At 34.6% G+C, this 18,011-nt stretch overlaps 1 protein-coding gene across 1 annotated transcript in view; it reads right to left on the minus strand.

Moving 5' to 3' along the window:
* The window catches only part of ADGB (androglobin), a 189,622-nt gene that overhangs the window by 37,051 nt on the left and 134,560 nt on the right, over positions 1-18,011 (minus strand). The window contains exons 30-31 of the mRNA XM_080806887.1: positions 7,247-7,446; positions 5,006-5,117 (exon numbers count right to left, since the gene is read on the minus strand). Coding sequence (XP_080663013.1) covers positions 5,006-5,117; positions 7,247-7,446 — 312 coding nt within the window. The remainder of the gene's footprint in view (positions 1-5,005; positions 5,118-7,246; positions 7,447-18,011) is intronic.

The following is an 18,011-nucleotide window of genomic DNA, read 5'->3' on the forward strand; positions in this document are numbered from 1 at the left end:
GACCAACATGTGCTTTTATAAGAGAAAAAAATTTCCTAGTTCATAATACAATTCAATTCTGAATTTATTTGCTGGATGCTTTCAGCAGCAAATGTATGATACAATGCAACATGTAATTTAATTTTGGTAGCTGCCCATTCACACATAAAATTGTCAAATGTTATGTCAAAAAAAGAAGATGCAATTATTCCCAGAGACTTCTTTTCTAGTTGGGTACCTAATAACGAGAATACCATTTTTGTGAGGGCTACTTGGTTCTAGAAACTTTACATACATTATCTTGAAACTTCACAACAACTTTGAAAGATAGGAGTTATTATTCTAATTTCTCAGGTGATAAATAACTGAGTTTTAGGTAGTCTAAGGAATTTTTGCTGCTATGCTGTATTTCTCCACTTAAGAGTAACTTCCTTTTCTTTTCCTTCTTTTTTTATTTTTATTTTTTATTGAGGTATGATTGACATAAAACACTATTAGTTTCAGGTAGACAACTTAATTTGATATTTGTACATGTTGCAAAATGATCACCACCGTAAGTCTAATAAATGTTAACTTACAAAAAACTTATATTTTATAATTTATATATTTATAATTTTGTAACATTACCCAACTCTATACTTTACATTATACTATTTCATGAATTATACTACTGTGTTTATTTCAGATATTAATTTTTTAGTTTCCTCTGGAATTTTAACATTTATCCATTAATATACCTAAATGCATTAAATATGGTAGTTTATCATATCGGTTTGTTTACAGAACCCAATTTGTGTTGGACAACTTAAGGTGAGAAACTTATTAGATCTTCAGGGAAAACATGGTAAGACCCTTTATGCGAACTTGTATGTTCAATAAAGAAATACAGACAGTTCCCTAAATAAAGACACTTATTGAGGACACAATAAAGGCTTGAAATTGGTACTACCATGTATTATTATTTTTTCCACCCAGACACCCTTAGTAGATAATTAACTACCATTCAAAATCACAGCTGTGCCAGTAACTAGCTGTGTGACCATGGGCAAGTTTCGTGAACAGTATGCTTCAGTGTTGTCATATGTAAAATGATAGTAGTGATAGCATCCACCTCATAGGTTTATTGTGAGGATTCCTTCATCAATTGACAGTTCCTACATCAATTCCACATAAAACCTTCACAAACTTCTGCCATAAATGTTACCCACTATAACCTCTATGAGCATTTGTACTGTGTCAATGTTACTAGTTAGGAAGTCTTTAAAGGACAAAATGGTAGAGTGGAAAGGTTCTGGGCTTTCGAGTAGGTCAGATGTAGGTGAAACTCTTTACTCTGCTTCTTCCAGCTGTGTAAATGTAGGCAAATTATTTACAGCATCTAAGCTTCATTTTCTCATGTGTAAAATCAAGATGGTAATAATTCTCTCTCAGACTTTTTCTTGAGAATGGAGGATAATATGTGAAAAAGACACAGTACAATAAGAGGCCCATAATGGCACTAAAAAAAAAATCATAATCATAATAATTGAAATTCTAGAGCCCTCCAGTGTTTTCTTTTTGCTTACAAAATGCAATTATATTCTTTTCGGTTTGTTTTGTTTCATTTTGACTAAAATAGTAGGCGCTCATTTAAAACTTCTGATTTATAAATTTTTTATTTTAAATTAAATTTTGCCATTAGATACTATTAATATAAATGAGACATAACTGTTTCAACATATTGGTATATACTCTACGTTTTTTTTCTGTGTGTACCCCTTTTGCTCTGGGACCCACTCATGTATTTTTAAAGAGTAGTGACAATGTAGGGTCACCGATGTCTAATAGTAGATGAACTGTTCATATTAACAATAAAGAATTTCCGTGAGCTAAGCACAGGAAAGCATTTCTGGATCTTTCTTCCCCACCCTTCCTGACCTAGGTGAAAAGGGGAATGGCCTTGAAGAGTGGGACACGCGCATAGGGCTTTCCTGGTCGCTCTGTTCCGCATATTCCTCTGACAGGAATTAGTATTTCTCCAGCCACACCTTACACTTGGTAGGAGGCCTTGTCAGTCAGGTGTGTCCGAAATAGGCTCCTGCAGATCTTTTGAGACACAGTCTTCTCGTCACTTTCACTTCCACAAAGTTCACTTCCCCTGCTTGGTATTCTTCAGGACTTCATCATACAAACTATTCAAACCCCATCCCTCCACACACACTCATCTCCACTTCAAAGTGTCATTTCTTCTTTTTCTAAAGATTTACATAAGTCTACATAATTCACACAACTTCCATATACTGGGAACAAATTTCTAATTATTGAAGAAAATACACACAGAAATTTTTAAAACCTGCATTTGACTAGATGAGCATATTTGAAGGTATTTTGTACCTTTTTAGATATTAGAAGTTCACCTTGGAGAGTTGGCAAGAAAACACCTCATTCACTATTCTAACAGCATTATTCAATGGGGTGCTACATTTCCTGAATGGCTTAAATGTTTTCACAAATATCTCCTTTATTAGTGTGCATTCTTCTACCTTGCTGGAACATTATTCAGAAACAGGTGTTCCCCACGAACAAGATCCCCACCTGGATTTAGAAATATTGTTTCTGTTGTTTCCTTTTCATGATTTAAACTGGGATTATTTATTCCCTGTCATGTGGGTGTGAGTTCACACCGATCATTGCTATAAACAATAGTTAACATGACTATTTTGAGCTTGTCAAGATAGGCATAACAGAATATTCAAATATAGAAATCAGAAGTATAAAGAGCTACAGACAACTCATGAAACAGCCCACACAGGCAAAACAAAAACAAAAACAAAAACCTAGGATTTGATTCTCATTCTCTGATCTGTTAAAATCCCTGATACCCCGAACGGTGATGTAAAATCTAGTAGTACTATACATTTTCCTTGAAAAACAAAAAAAGCAATAATATCTTTGCAGAACACACATCATACACACATGTCCACACAAAACAGTGCTGCTTCTCTATTATTTTGATTTATTTTTATAATTATGAGTATTTTATTTGCACATAAATCTTTAGCATAAAATATTTAATCCAATTCATATTAAGCAGATACTATCCACTTCTTTCGGGGGGGAGACAGAAAATCACCCAGTAATTTGCACTATCTGTTATTTCAAGCATATTTCTGTTGATTTATATTGGAAAAATATCTAGTTTTTTTTTTTTTAAGCACAGTACAAACTATAAGATTTTGATTTGGACTATAGAGAAAATGGAGATAATAATTAATTTAAGGGGCTTTTCAGCTTCCATATGCCATTTATTCATATCATAATTGCAGTCTTTTCTGGTAGACAAGAATTCTAAATTGAAGTCTTATCTGCTCTCTATTCCGGGTATTCTCAGTGGTGCTGGGCAGTGGGGTATTGCTTCTTGGAGGAGAGGTAGAGGCAGAAGGAAGAAATGTTTCAGCAAAACTCACATTCTGTGAATTTACCTAGGGGATGTGGGAAAGGATATCTGCCTTAGGGGATTTTATATACATCACTAGTAAGCAGTAACACAGTGCCTCATTCAAGAAATAAATTCTGAGCTCCAGGGCACTTGGCCTGGGTGAAACATACAGCACATATGAATAGCAAAGAGGTGGCAACAATGTGGTTCTGGTCTCACCACTTTCTCTACATGTGTCCATGCTAGACACTGATGAAAGGTCGCAACTCTTTCTCGCTGATCCCAAAACAGCCCAGAATCCTTTCAAGACCCCAGGCCAGGATGCCATTAGAAGTGAAATACTCCTGCTGTTTCTAGCATTGCACGCTCGTGCATTATTCAATAAACATTTACTAACAGCTTCTACCTGGTTCTAGAGATGCAATGATGAGGCTGAGGCAGAGTCCCTTTCCCAGTATGAGAGGGGCAGTGGGGAGGCAGACAAGTTCAAGATTCCCGTAGAATGCATGTTCTATGGATGCACACAATACAGTGGAAAGGAAATGGGGACTCTCAGTGTCGTTAGTTTTACAAATTTTCTTTGGCTTTGATGTCTTGCCCTAGAATTGTCCCTTCTTACAAAGATTTAGCTCAGCAATAATAGCTTTCTTTTAACTTTGGTGATAAACCTCTATCAAGCCTTTAAATGAACAGGTACATGCAGTTAGTATAAGCAAGCAAATGCGTGAACAGGGTTTTTGACAATTAGTAAATAATATCAATAACAATAATAAGAGTAGCTTAGATGTATCCTTTCTTTCACTTACTTGACAAATATCATGGAGTGATTACTGTGTGCATTGTCTGCACTATGGATAATGCAGGATTGAACAGGTAATAATCCATGGAACTCCCTGACCTCAAAGGTATCGTGTTCTTATAGGAAATACTGATGACCCTTGAATAATATGGATTTTGTTTTTGTTTTTTTTAAGATTTTATTTATTTATTTGTCAGAGAAAGAGATCACACAAAGCAGGGGGAGCACAGCCAAAGGGAGAAGCAGGCTCCCTGATGAGAAGGAGCCGGATGACCTGAGCTGAAGGCAGACCCTTAACCAACTGAGACACCAAGGCGATCTGAACAATATGGGTTTGAACTACGTGGGTCCACTTGTGAATATCTTTTTCTAATGCATTGAACTCCCTGCTCAGGAATTTTGAGAGTAGCTTGTATTTGAAAAAATAAACCTATATACTTTTTCACTTGGAGATTCTCCTCCTCTTAAATATTTTAAGAACTAACCTTTAGGGTTATACTATCTCAACAACTTAGACAAATATAATTTTATAACAGAAAAGTCTTCTATACACTTCTTAGATAATCATCAAGTAATTTTTACTAACTGGACTAAACACATTTAAACTAGGCCTAAATAACCATATATTTTTAGTTCTTACTAACCGGGCAGTAAAGATTTTGAGACATAATCAATTAATAAAGCAGAAAATGCCACCGGATATGAAATGTAAATTGTAAACAATAATGTTTTAATAATTACATGATTAATTTACTATTAAATATTTATATAAAATACAACGTATATGACTAACATTTAGGAGAGCATACCTTTGCTATCACTTTTTTCCAATTCTTTCAATGCTTGAACAAATGTCTGCTGACTTTCAGTGAGAGGCCAACTGTCGTACAATACCAAACACTGTATAATGTACTTGTTGACCTGTGAAATAAAACGCAATGTTTAAACACAAACAATAAGAATAAATAAAGCATATGCCTAATAAGCACATAATAAGTGCATAATTTTCTATATCACACAATCATAATTTGGTCAAATACTATCAGATGTTCTCCAAAATTTTGTAGTATCACAGTCTATAAAATTTATCCTCACATCCCCACCAACACCTGCGTTTGTATAGTCTAGTGTTTATAATTTTTGCATCCATGTTTAAAAATAAAACTTATTCACTTTATTTTTGTTCCTTGTCAGTTTGGGAGTCAGGATTACAGTAATCTCTTTAAAAGGATTGAAAAGTTTGTGTTGCTTTTCTGTTTTCTAGAACAACTTACTCCTTGAAAGTCAGTTAGATCTATTCTGTGAAGCAAGCTGGGCCTATGACTTTTGGAAAGGTAAAACTCTGATTATCATTTCAGTGTTATTCTTCTTCATTATTATTATTATTTCATATTGTCTATCTTCTCCTAAAGTGGTTTGCCAGTCCTCTCCCACCCCAGGCATTTGTTATGTCTTTTTTCCTGAAGTCTTAAATTCACCAGCATAGAGTTGTGCTTAATAGTTTAATTAAAAAAAAAAAAAAACCTGTTGATTGCATTTATACCTCCACCCTATTTTTGTTGTTCTGTATTTGATTTATTTACATTTTCTTTTTTTTTTTTTTTTCTTGCTTAGCTGGTCTTACAAGAAGCCTGTCCACTTAATCATCTTAAAAAAGCTTAGAGTTAATGCATCTTGCTAAATTTTGTTCTCTGTTTTACTAATTTCTACCTCACTTTTATTAAAACTTTTTCTTCTTTTTTCTTTGAGTTATTCTTTTGCTCTTTTTCTAAGTTTTTGTTTTGATAGCTTAGCTCATTTGTTTTTAACCATTCATACTTTCTGATGGATTAATTTGAAATTCAACATTCCACTGAATGCTATTTTAGATGTCATTATAAATTTTGGTTTGTATTTTTTAGTTGTTACTGTGTTCTTGGTATTCATGATTTCTTTTTTTGCTGTTCTTTGTAACTGAAGAACTATTTAGCATATTCTCTTTTGCTTCTACATTTATGGGATTTTTAGGTTGTTATTTACTAATTTCTATATCATTGTACTACGTTCAGATAACATCTATAAAATATAGTTTGGTTTTTATTGAGGCTTCACATGTGTACTATGAAAAAGTATATTCTCAATTTAGTAAGTAAGTGTTCTATATAAATATCTAAACAATAAATACTTAAATTTTTCAAATCCTAGTGATCATATGTATTTTTTCATCTCAATCTATTGGTTTCTGAGAGTTGTTTATTAAAGTCTTCAACTATTAACTAACTTTATTTTTCTCTGTAATTCTAAACAACTTTTACTTTTTATTCATTGAGTCTGGACAGTTAGGTTATGCTGTATTAGTTATGATCATATTTGCTTGTTATATTCTTCCTTTTATTTTTACACAGTATCCTTCAAGAATTCTGTGCCCTGAGATATTAATATATCATCACAGTTCTCTCAGTCCAACTTTAAATTTTCAGTTGCATTTTGTTTAAAAATTGTCACTTTAAGACTACTTATAGTTTAATCTTACTTTTTAATCTAACTTTAATTTTTTATTATTTTAATTGGTTAATATTTTGTGTTTATTGTCACTAGTCATACTAGGATTTACTTTTAGCCTCTTATTTTTATTTCTTTTTATTTATTTATTTGTTTTGTTTCTGATGGATACATCATTTTTTTCTGAAATAACATGAATTACCCTTTATTTTACATATACATATATATGTTTTTAACTTAAGATATATACAAATTAGTTTTTATTAATATGTGACCTTTTTCATAATTAGAGAGCCTCATAACTCATGTAACATTAGATATTTACATCTACATTTTAGAGTCAGTATACACACTAAACTTGCTATTTATTTTAATATCTTGGCACAGAGAAACTATTAAATAATGTTCAATCCCTTGATTCTGTTATACACTGGAGGCAATGAAGATAGAAAATATCATATACATATTGATAATGCTTAGGAAAGGAATCATCATTATATTTGTTAGATTTTTAGGAGTAATACTATATTACTCCTAAATGATAAGAGAATCACCAAAGGATTCTATACCTGCTGTGCAGTACTAGCATTTTCTTCTATGGTGGCCAAACTGACAGCTTCCTCCTCCAGAATGGGCTGCCCAGGGTCTACAATTGCACTTGCAGGTCTACCCTTATAGGATTTCTGACTTCCCTGGGTAGATTTCTTCTTGCTGTACAATTCTTGCTCCTTCTTGGATGCAGAGTGCATTAAAAGAACTTGTTTGCTAGCTGAAAAGGAGAGATTTATCACACTTAAGTTAAACTGTGTGAAATGCATAGTTATGACTGACTGTGTTCTTTAGGTATATCCTTTTATAAGACACTCAAAGGAACAGGTCAATTTGTTTTGTTTTAATGAGATAAAAAGCAATATCACAGACTCTTGGGAGATATTCTGGTCTTAAAGAAACGTAAATAATTGCCTGTGACTTGCATAGAACAATGCATATTCTGAGAAACCACTGATTGCTTAAAGAATGTACAACAATTCCACAATTTTTCATTCATTTTGTGTCACTTGAATGACACTAAACTAAGATACATTCTGACTTCTTCAGTATGTGTATGTTATTACACTTATGTAAGACTCCCATTTTCTTTTTCTCTATTCATTTTTTTTTAATTAAAAGATAATAAAACTACCATTTGGAGGGATAAAAATAGAAATGTGCCCAGTGTAATTAATTGATCAAACATATACTGAGAGAAGGTAAGTAAATGACAGAGAAAGTCCAGTTCTAACCATGACAAAATAATGGGTATTGGATTTACTCAAAGCCATGAAAGTATAAAATTGGGTAAAATGTATAAACAACTGTTTTCAGCCATTAAACAATGTGCAGCCCAGGACTGTAATCCTTGAAAGAAATGAAACATACGAGATCTGTCCACTTCCGCAGATTTCTGCCTGTGAGCACCTTCTAGACCGTTGCACAGAGAAGCAGAGTCCAAACAGTGAACAGCAGTATTGTCACATTCGGGAAGCAAGATTATAGTTTGAGGCTCCTGAGACAACTAAAATTTGTGAGGCAGGGTACCGGGGGCAGGGAGTATGGCTCCCAGAAATATACATAAGGTATCCACTTGGGTCTTTAACTGAATTCTAAACTTGATTTGTACAAATACCTAATGGTGCCTGGTAGACAACTCCCAGGAGATTGTGAGCTTAATGGAGATTCTGAAGTTTGTACAGTGTTGAAAGATATTGAAGTTCTGCCAAAGTATGAAAATTTAATGAAAACACAGGACATCAGTTGAGACTCAACAAAAGCTATTCTTTAAGCTAGTACAATGCTAACCCTAGAGTAATGGAAGCTCTAGACCCAATTTAAGAAAGCTTAGAACAAAGTCTTGAGAGGATTAAGTTAAGCTGTCAATAAACCGCTTCCTAGAGCAAAATTAAAAACTCTTTAAATGAAGAGAGCGTAATCTTGACTCTTAGCAATGTAGCTTGTACTATGTGCAGCACACAATCAGTCTGATATGTGAAGAAGCCAAAAATATGAACATAATTTGAGAAAAAGTTCAATAGAAATAATGACACAGATGTTGGAGTTAACAATAAAACAAAACAAAAAACTTTAACAACTGAAAACTTTAAAATAGCTATTAGAGATGTGTTTAAGGGTTTAAATGCTCCCATAAAATGACACAGGGTAGCAGATTGGATAAAACAACAGGACCCATGCATATGCTGTCTACAAGAGATCCATTTGGAACCTAAAGATACATCCAGACTGAAAGTGAAAGGATGAAGAAGCATGTTTCATGTCAATGGGCCTCAAAAGAAAGCTGGAGTAGCAATTCTCATATCAGATAAATTAGATTTTGAACTAAAGACTGTAGTCAGACATATAGGTGGGCATTATATCATTCTTAAAGGGTCTATCCACCAAGAAGATCTAACAATGGTAAATATTTATGCCCCCAATAGGGGAGAAGCCAAATACATAAGCCAACTGTTAACCAAGATAAAGAGTCATATTGGGGCACCTGGATGGCTCAGTGGGTTAAAGTCTCTGCCTTCAGCTCAGATCATAATCCCAGGGTCCTTGGATTAAGCCCCGCATCAGGCTCTCAGCGAGGAGCCTGCTTCCCCCTCTCTCTCTCTGCTTCCCTCTCTGCCTGCTTGTGATCTCTGTCTGTCAAATAAATAAATAAAATCTTTTTTTTAAAAAGGAAGTAAAAAGAGTCATATTGATATGAATGCATTAATAGTAGGGAATCTTAATATGCCACTCTCAGTAATAGATCATCCAAGCAGAAAATCAATAAAGAAACAAGAGCGTTGAATGGTGCATTGGACCAGATGGACCTCATAAACATATACAGAACATTCCATCCTAAAACAACAGAATATTCATTCTTTCCAAGCACACATGCAACTTTCTCCAGAAGAGACCACATACTTGGGCACAAATCAGGGCTCGACCGATACCAAAAGACTGAGGTTACTCCCTGCATATTCTCAGACCACAATGCTTTGAAACTGGAACTCAACCACAAGAAAAAGTTTGGAAGGAATTCAAACACCTGGAAACTAAAGACCACCCTGCTTAAGAATATTTGGATTAACCAGGAAATCAAAGAAGAACTTAAACAATTCATGGAAACCAATGAGAATGAAGACACTTCAGTCCAAAACCTATGGGATACAACAAAGGTGATCCTAAGGGGGATATACATAGCCATCCAAGTCTCCCTCAAAAAAATTGAAAAATCCAGAATATACCAGCTCTCCTTATACCTTAAAGAACTGGAGAATCAACAACAAATTAAGCCAACCCCACAAACGAGAAGGAAAATAAGATTAGACCAGAGATCAATGAGATAGAAACTAGGGATAAAATAGAACACATCAATAAAACTAGAAGCTAGTTTTTTGAAAGAATCAATAAGATTGATAAACCATTGGCCAAACTAATCCAAAAGAAAAGAAAAAGGCCCAAATTAACAAAATTATGAATGAAAAGGGAGAGATCACAACTAACACCAAGGAAATAGAAACAATTATCAGAAATTATTATCAACAGTTATATGCCAATAAGTTAAGCAACCTAGACAAAATGGATGCATTCATTGAAACCTATAAACTTCCGAAACTGAATCAGGAAGAAATTGACAATCTGAATAGACCAATATCTAGTAACAAGATTGAAGCAGTGATCAAAAACCTCCCAAAGAACAAGAAGCCAAAACCTGATGGATTCCCTGGAGAATTCGACCAAATATTCAAAGAAGAACTAATACCTATTCTCCTGGAGCTGTTTCAAAAAATAGAAACTGAAAGAAGACTTCCAGATTCTTTTTATGAAGCCAGCATTACCCTGATCCCCAAATCCGGCAAAGACCCCGCCAGAAAGGAGAATTTCAGACCAATATTCCTGATGAATATGGTTGCCAAGATTCTCAACAAGATCCTAGCTAATAGGATCCAACAGTGCATTAAAAAGATTATCCACCATGACCGTGTGGGATTTATCCATGGGATGCAACGGTGGTTCAACATTCACAAATTAATCAACGTGATAGAACAAATCAATAAGAGAAGAGAGAAGAAACACATGGTCCTCTCAATTGATGCAGAAAAAGCATTTGATAAGATACAGCATCCATTCCTGATTAAAACTCTTCAAGGTATAGGGATAGAGAGAACATTCCTGAACTTCATAAAATCTATGAACTCTATGAAAAACCCACAGTAAATATCATCCTCAATGGGGAAAAGCTGAAAGCCTTCCCTTTGAGATCAGAAACATGACAGGAATGTCCACTCTCACCAGTTGTTCAACATAGTACTAGCAACAGCAATCAGACAACAAAAAGAAATAAAAGGTATTCAAATTGGCAAAGAAGTCAAACTCTCCCTCTTTGCAGATGACATGATACTTTACACGGAAAACCCAAAAGACTCTACCCCAAAACTAATAGAACTCATACAGCAATTTGGTAATGTGGCAGGATAGAGAATCAATACACAGAAATAAGTTGCTTTCTTATACAATAACAATGAAAATATAGAAAGGGAAATTAGAGAATTGATTCCATTTACTATAGCACCAAGAATCATGAGCTACCTGGGAATAAACCTAACCAAAGAGGTAAAGGATCTGTATTTGAGGAACTACGAAACACTCATGAAAGAAACTGAAGAAGACACAAAAAGATAGAAGAGCATTCCATGTGCATGGATCAGAATAAACATTGATAAAATGTCTATACTGCCTAGAGCCATCTATACTTTCAATGCCACCCCAATCAAAATTCCACCAGTCTTTTTCAAAGAGCTGGAACAAACAATACTAAAATTTATATGGAACCAGAATAGACCCTGAATTGCTAAGGAAATGTTGAAAAAGAAAAACAAAACTGGGGGCATCACAGTGCCTGATTTCAAGCTTTACTACAAAGCTGTGCTCACCAAGACAGCATGGTACTGGCACAAAAACAGACACATAGACCAGTGGAACAGAGTAGAGAGCCCAGATATGGACCCTCAATGTTATGGTCAAATAATCTTCAACAAAGCAGGAAAAAATATACAGCGGAAAAAAGACAGTCTCTTCAATAAATGGTGTTGGGAAAATTGGACAGCTATGTATAAAAGAATGAAACTCAACCATTCTCTTGCACCATACAAAAGATAAACTTGAAATGGATAAAAGACCTCAACATGAGGCAGGAATCTATCAAAATCCTAGAGGAGAACATAGGCAGTAACCTCTTCAACATCGGCCACAGCAACTTCTTTCAAGACATGTCCTCAAAGGTAAAGGAAACAAAAGCGAAAATGAACTTTTGGGACTTCATCAAGATCAAAAGCTTCTGCACAGCTTTTGATATAGGAAATAGTCAACAAAACAAAGAGGCAACCCACAGAATGGGAGAAGATATTCACAAATGACACTACAGACAAAGGGCTAATATCCAAGATCATAAAGAACTCTTTATACTCAACACACACAAAACAGAAAATCACGTCAAAAAATGGGCAGAAGACATGAACAGACACTTCTCCAAAGAAGACATACAAATAGCTAACAGACACATGGAAAAAATATTCATCATCATTAGCCATCAGGAAAATTCGAATCAAAACTACATTGATACCACCTTACACCAGTTAGAATGGCCAAAACTAACAAGACAGTAAACAAGTATTGGAGAGGATGTGGAGAATGGGGAACCCTTTTACACTGTTGGTGGGAATGCAAGTTGGTGCAGCCACTTTGGGAAACAGAGTGGAGACTCCTTAAGAAATTAAAAATAGAGCTACCCTATGACCCTGTATTTGCACTACTGGGTATTTACCCCAAAGATACAGATGTAGTGAAAAGAAGGGCCATCTGTACCCCAATGTTCATAGCAGCAATGGCCACAGTCACCAAACTGTGGAAAGAGCCAAGAAGCCCTTCAACAGACGAATGTATAAAGAGGATGCGGTCCATATATACAATGGAGTATTATGCCTCCATCAGAAAGGATGAATACCCAACTTTAGTATCAACATGGATAGGACTGGAGGAGATTATGCTGAGTGAAATAAGTCAAGCAGAGAGAGTCAATTATCATATGGTTTCACTTGCTTGTGGAGCATAAGGAATAACACGGAGGACATTGGGAGAAGGAGAGAAGAAGGGAGTTGGGGGAAATTGAAGGGGGAGACAAACCATGAGAGACTGTGGACTCTGAGAAACAAACTGAGGGTTTTGGAAGGGAGGGGGTTGGGGGATTGGGTGACCTGGTGGTGGGTATTATGGAGGGCATGTATTGCATGGAGCACTGGGTGAGGTGCATAAACAACGAATTTGGGAACACATACACACACACACACACAAATTAAATTAAATTAAATTTTTAAAAATCATAATTATTATTATGGCAAAAAAAAGAAATGTGTTCAAGAGTTTAAGAGAAAAGATCAACATATTGAAAGAATTAATGGTGAATATCAACAGAAAAATGGAACAGAGAATCAAAAAATTCAAGATTGGACTATATCTGGTATCTGGAATGACACATTCCTGAATGCACTTTTTTTTAAAGAATTTATTTATTTATTTATTTATTTATTACTTAACAGAGAGCATAAGAGCACAAGCAGGCAGAGCAGCAGGGAGAGGGAGAGGGAGAAGCAGGCTCTCTGCTGAACAAGGATGTAGGCCTAGATCCTAGCATCCTAGGATCATGTCCTGAGCCAAAGGCAGACACTTAACAAACTGAGCTACCTAAGAGCCCCATTCCTGGATTGACTTTAAAAGCACATAGTTAAATCAGAAGAAAAGATTAGTAAACTTGAAGATAAGCAATCAAAACAATCTAAATAGAAGCATAGAGTGAAAAAAAAAATGAATTGGGGCTAACTGCCTCTAGTATTATATTGTAGTGGGTGGAATGTGATTCACCCAGAAAGATAGGTCTCTCCAGAATGTGACCTTATTTGACAGAAGGGTATATGCTATGATTAAGGTAAGGGTCCCAAGGTGAGATCAACTTGGATTAGTATGGGCCCTAAATCTAATGATGGGTGTCCTTAAAAGAGAATGAAAATGAGATGACAAAAGGCCACACAGAAAGAAGAAGGTTATGTGAAGACAGAAGCAGAGATTGCCAAAGGTGTGCCATCACAAACCAAGAAATGTGAAGAGCCACCAAAAAATGGAAGAGGTAAAGGAGGATTCTCTTGTAGAAACTTTGATGGGACAAGAGAATCCTCCTGGCCTTGACGACACCTTAATTTTGAGTCTGTGACTTCCAGAACTATAAGAGAATTAATTTTTGTTGGTTTAAGCCACTCAGTTTGGGGAAATTTGTTAGAGGAGCCTTAGGAAATTAATACAGATATCAAGTGATCTAAAGTACATGTATTCCTAGTCCTACATGGCACTAATATAAAAACAAAATATTTAGGTATGGACTTAAGAAAATATGTGTAAAGTCAATACATTGAAAGTATAGAACACTGTTGAGAGAAATTAAAGACCAAAATAGGTTGAGAGATATACTGTGTTCATGGGACCAGCAAACTCAGTTTATTCAGATGCCAATTCTCCCCAATTTCAACACAATCCCAATCAAAATCTAAAGCTACAATTTTCACGAAAAGGTGGTGTTGGACTAAGAGGAATATCGACTGATTGAATATCAGTTAATCAAAATAGAGTTCCAAAACAGACCCATGCACACATAGTCAACTGATTTTTGACAAAAGTGTCAAGGGAATTCAATGTGCAAAATAATGGCTTTCCAACATATAGTGTCAGAACAACTGGATATCTATATGGGAATAAATAGAACCAGATCCTCTACCTTACATTATATACAAACATTCAAGATGGCTCATAACATTAAACATAGATGTTGAGATTATTAAATGTATAGTATAAAATATGACATATAATATTTATGACCTTGGATTAAAGAAAGATTTCTGAGATAATACACAAGCTGCACTAGTAATTGTTTTCTAAATGATGACTGACTTCATCAAAATTAAAAGTTCTTAAAAAGTTACTGCTGGGGAACCTGGGTGGCTCAGTCAGTTAAAGGTCTGCCTTCGGCTCAGGTCATGAGTCCCAAGTCCTGCATCAGGCTCCCTGCTCGGTGGAGAGCCTGCTTCTCCCTCTCACTTTGCCCCACCCCCTCTCAATCTCTCTCTCTCTCTTGCTCTCACTCTATCTCAATTAAATAAATAAAATCTTTTTTTTAAAAAAAAAAGCTATTGCTAAGGAAATGAAAAGACAAGAGATCGTCTTTGCAAAGCAAATATTTGATGAAGATGTGTATCCAGAATATATTAAAAAAGACAACCCATTAAAAATATGGCCATAATGCATGAATAGATACTGCAATCAATGAGTTATACATATGGCCAATAAGCACACATATGGCCAATAAGCTCAACATCATTAGTCAGAAAATTTAAACCACAAAAGAAATAGCACTACATACCCACCAGGATGACTAAAATAAAAAAACATTGGCAATAAATGTTAGCAAAAATATGGAGAAACCAGAATTCATACACTTTGCTGATGGGAGTATAAAAGGATGGAGTCCCTTTGACAAATTTTTTGGCTAAGTCAAAAAAGATAAAATATACATATGTCAAGCCATGGCACGTTAATTCAACTCCTGACTATTGATTCAAGAAAAATGAAAATATTGTTAAAAAAACATATACAAGTATGTCTCTAACAGCTTTAATTATTATACCCTAAAACTGGAATAAACTCATATGCCCAATAAAAGAATAAATAAATAAAGTGTCATATTTCCATACAGTGGGATAATACTCTGCAATATAAACAGAAATACAGTAGCAACAATAGGAACGTATCTTAAAAACATTATCCTGAGCTTAAGATACCAGTGCCAAAAGAGTGTTTGTAGGATTTCATGGAGTTCTAGAACAGGTAAAATTAGTATACTGTGATGAAAATGTGAACAGTGGTTACCTCTTTGGGGAGGTGGGAATTGAATAGAAATGGTCTTGATAGATCTTGTGGGTAAACAGAAATGTCTATATCTTGTTAGAAGTGTGGGTCACACTAGTGTATGCACTTACCAAATTCATCAAATTAGATTTGTGCCTTTTCCTCTATATAAATTATACTTTGATTAGCAGTTAAGAATGAATGACACAAAGTCTCTACCCTTGTGAAGTAATTCCTTCATTACTTCCTTCAGACATTAAGTCATTCATTCAATCCATCTTTTAACCATGTATAAAAAAGAAGAAAATTTTCCTTAATACATGAGAATCTACAAATCAACCAGAAAAAAAAGTTAATTCCAACAGAAAAGCAAGCATAACACACAAAAAAATTTTGAAGGAGAAAATGTAAAAGGAATATAAATAAGATATATAAAATCATACATGCTCGAACATCACTAACTCTAAGTATAATATAAATCAATACTTTTAGCAGTCACATTGATAAAAGTCAAGAATACGATAACTTAGAATAAAGGATAAAATAAGGTCAGTTTAGGCAAACTCCATGGAGGACAATTTGACAATATATACCAAAATTAAACTGTACATACCCTTGACCCCAGAGTTCTACATCTAAGCATTTATCCAATATATATGCATATACAAGTTCAGACAAGAATATACATGAGTTTAAAAAAAACAAACAGCATTCTTTATATAAATATAAAATTAAAGTTATCACAAATAACTATCACTAGGTGACTGACTACATTAATTATAGTATATCATCAACAAAATTGAGCCTTATACAGCCATATGAAATAAAATATTTTACTATTCGTAATCCATAGTACTTTCTCAAAGACCCAATTTCTTAGATTGTAAAATCTGTGAAAAATTCCACATTTGATATTAACCCTATAGCATGAGTACTGGTATAAGATTTTATTCTTAAAAATTATATGAAATAGGGGTGCCTGGGTGGCTCAGTCATTAAGCGTCTGCCTTTGGCTCAGGTCGTAATCCCAGGGTCCTGGGATTGAGCCCCGCATCAGGCTCTCTGCTCAGCGGGAAGCCTGCTTCTCCCTCTCCCACACCCCCCTGCTTGTACCCCCTCTCTCACCGTGTCTCTTTCTGTCAAAAAATAAATAAATGAAATCTTTTAAAAAACTGTATGAAATATACTGACATTCTTTCAAATTCTCGTGAGATAAATCAAAACCTGAAGAGCCTGTATTTAAGATTTTGTTACTGGGTCACTTCAGAGCCTTCTAAATCTTTGCAATGGAGTTTATTTCTTCTTTAGTACAATAGAATGTTTGCTTACAGAATAAATATTATAGTCTGCCATATCCTATTCTCCTACAAATATTAGGTCACATACACACACACATTTTTTTTACATGTATATTGGTGGAGGTACTCCAGAAATACAGGTCATAAAGAATTCATAAATGAATATATTTCTAAGAGAAGCAGCTAAAAAATGTTTAAAAAGAAAAAGGAATTTCAGTGTCTGCTTATGTGGTTCATAAATGTGAATTAATAGCATCCCTTTAAAAATGATAACCTGTTTGAAATCTAAATCAAGAAATAATCTAACTCACAGTAACAATTCTATAAGTATCTATGGAGATATTTTAAAATCTAATCTGTGAAACATAAAGAGTCATGAGTGAATGGAAAGAAATAGTTTTTACTTGCATTTGAATTCAGTACTATAAAAGTGTCCATTCTCAAATTAATTAATCTACATAGTCAAGGCAATCAGAAGGAAAATGGTAGATTTTTACATGTTTGAAGGGAATCCAAAAAAATTATACTGAAGATCACAAATGTAAAAATAGAAATATCTTATAAAAGAAGAACAATCTTGGATAATGACTGTAATTTTGGATTAATTTCTGAATTCTGTTCCGATTACCCTTCTACTCCATTTCTGTCCCTTTCTTTGCCATAAGTAAACTCATAAAATTATTTAAATGGTTATGTATAATTTTCTTGGAAATAGTAACCTATGAAGTGAAATAATGATGACCTATGTGACAAACTATAAGCAGTGTTAGACTCTACTAATTTGAAGATTTTATTTATTTATTTGAGAGAGTGGGGAGAGAAAGAGAAAGAGCGCACAAAAGTATGAGCAATGGGGAGTGGCAGAGACAAAGGGAGAAGCAGGATCCCCCCTGAGCAGGGAAACTGACACAGGACTTGACCAAGGCCCCTGGGATCATGAGTTGAGCCAAAGGCAGATGCTTAACTGACTGAGCCACTCAGGCGCCCCTGACTGTACTATTTGAAACAAAGGATTTGCTGTTAACGAGTTATATAATGAAAAACAAAAACAAAAAAACAT

This window comes from Martes martes (genome assembly GCF_963455335.1).
Source record: "Martes martes genome assembly, chromosome: 6".
Classification (NCBI taxonomy): Eukaryota; Metazoa; Chordata; class Mammalia; order Carnivora; family Mustelidae; genus Martes; species Martes martes.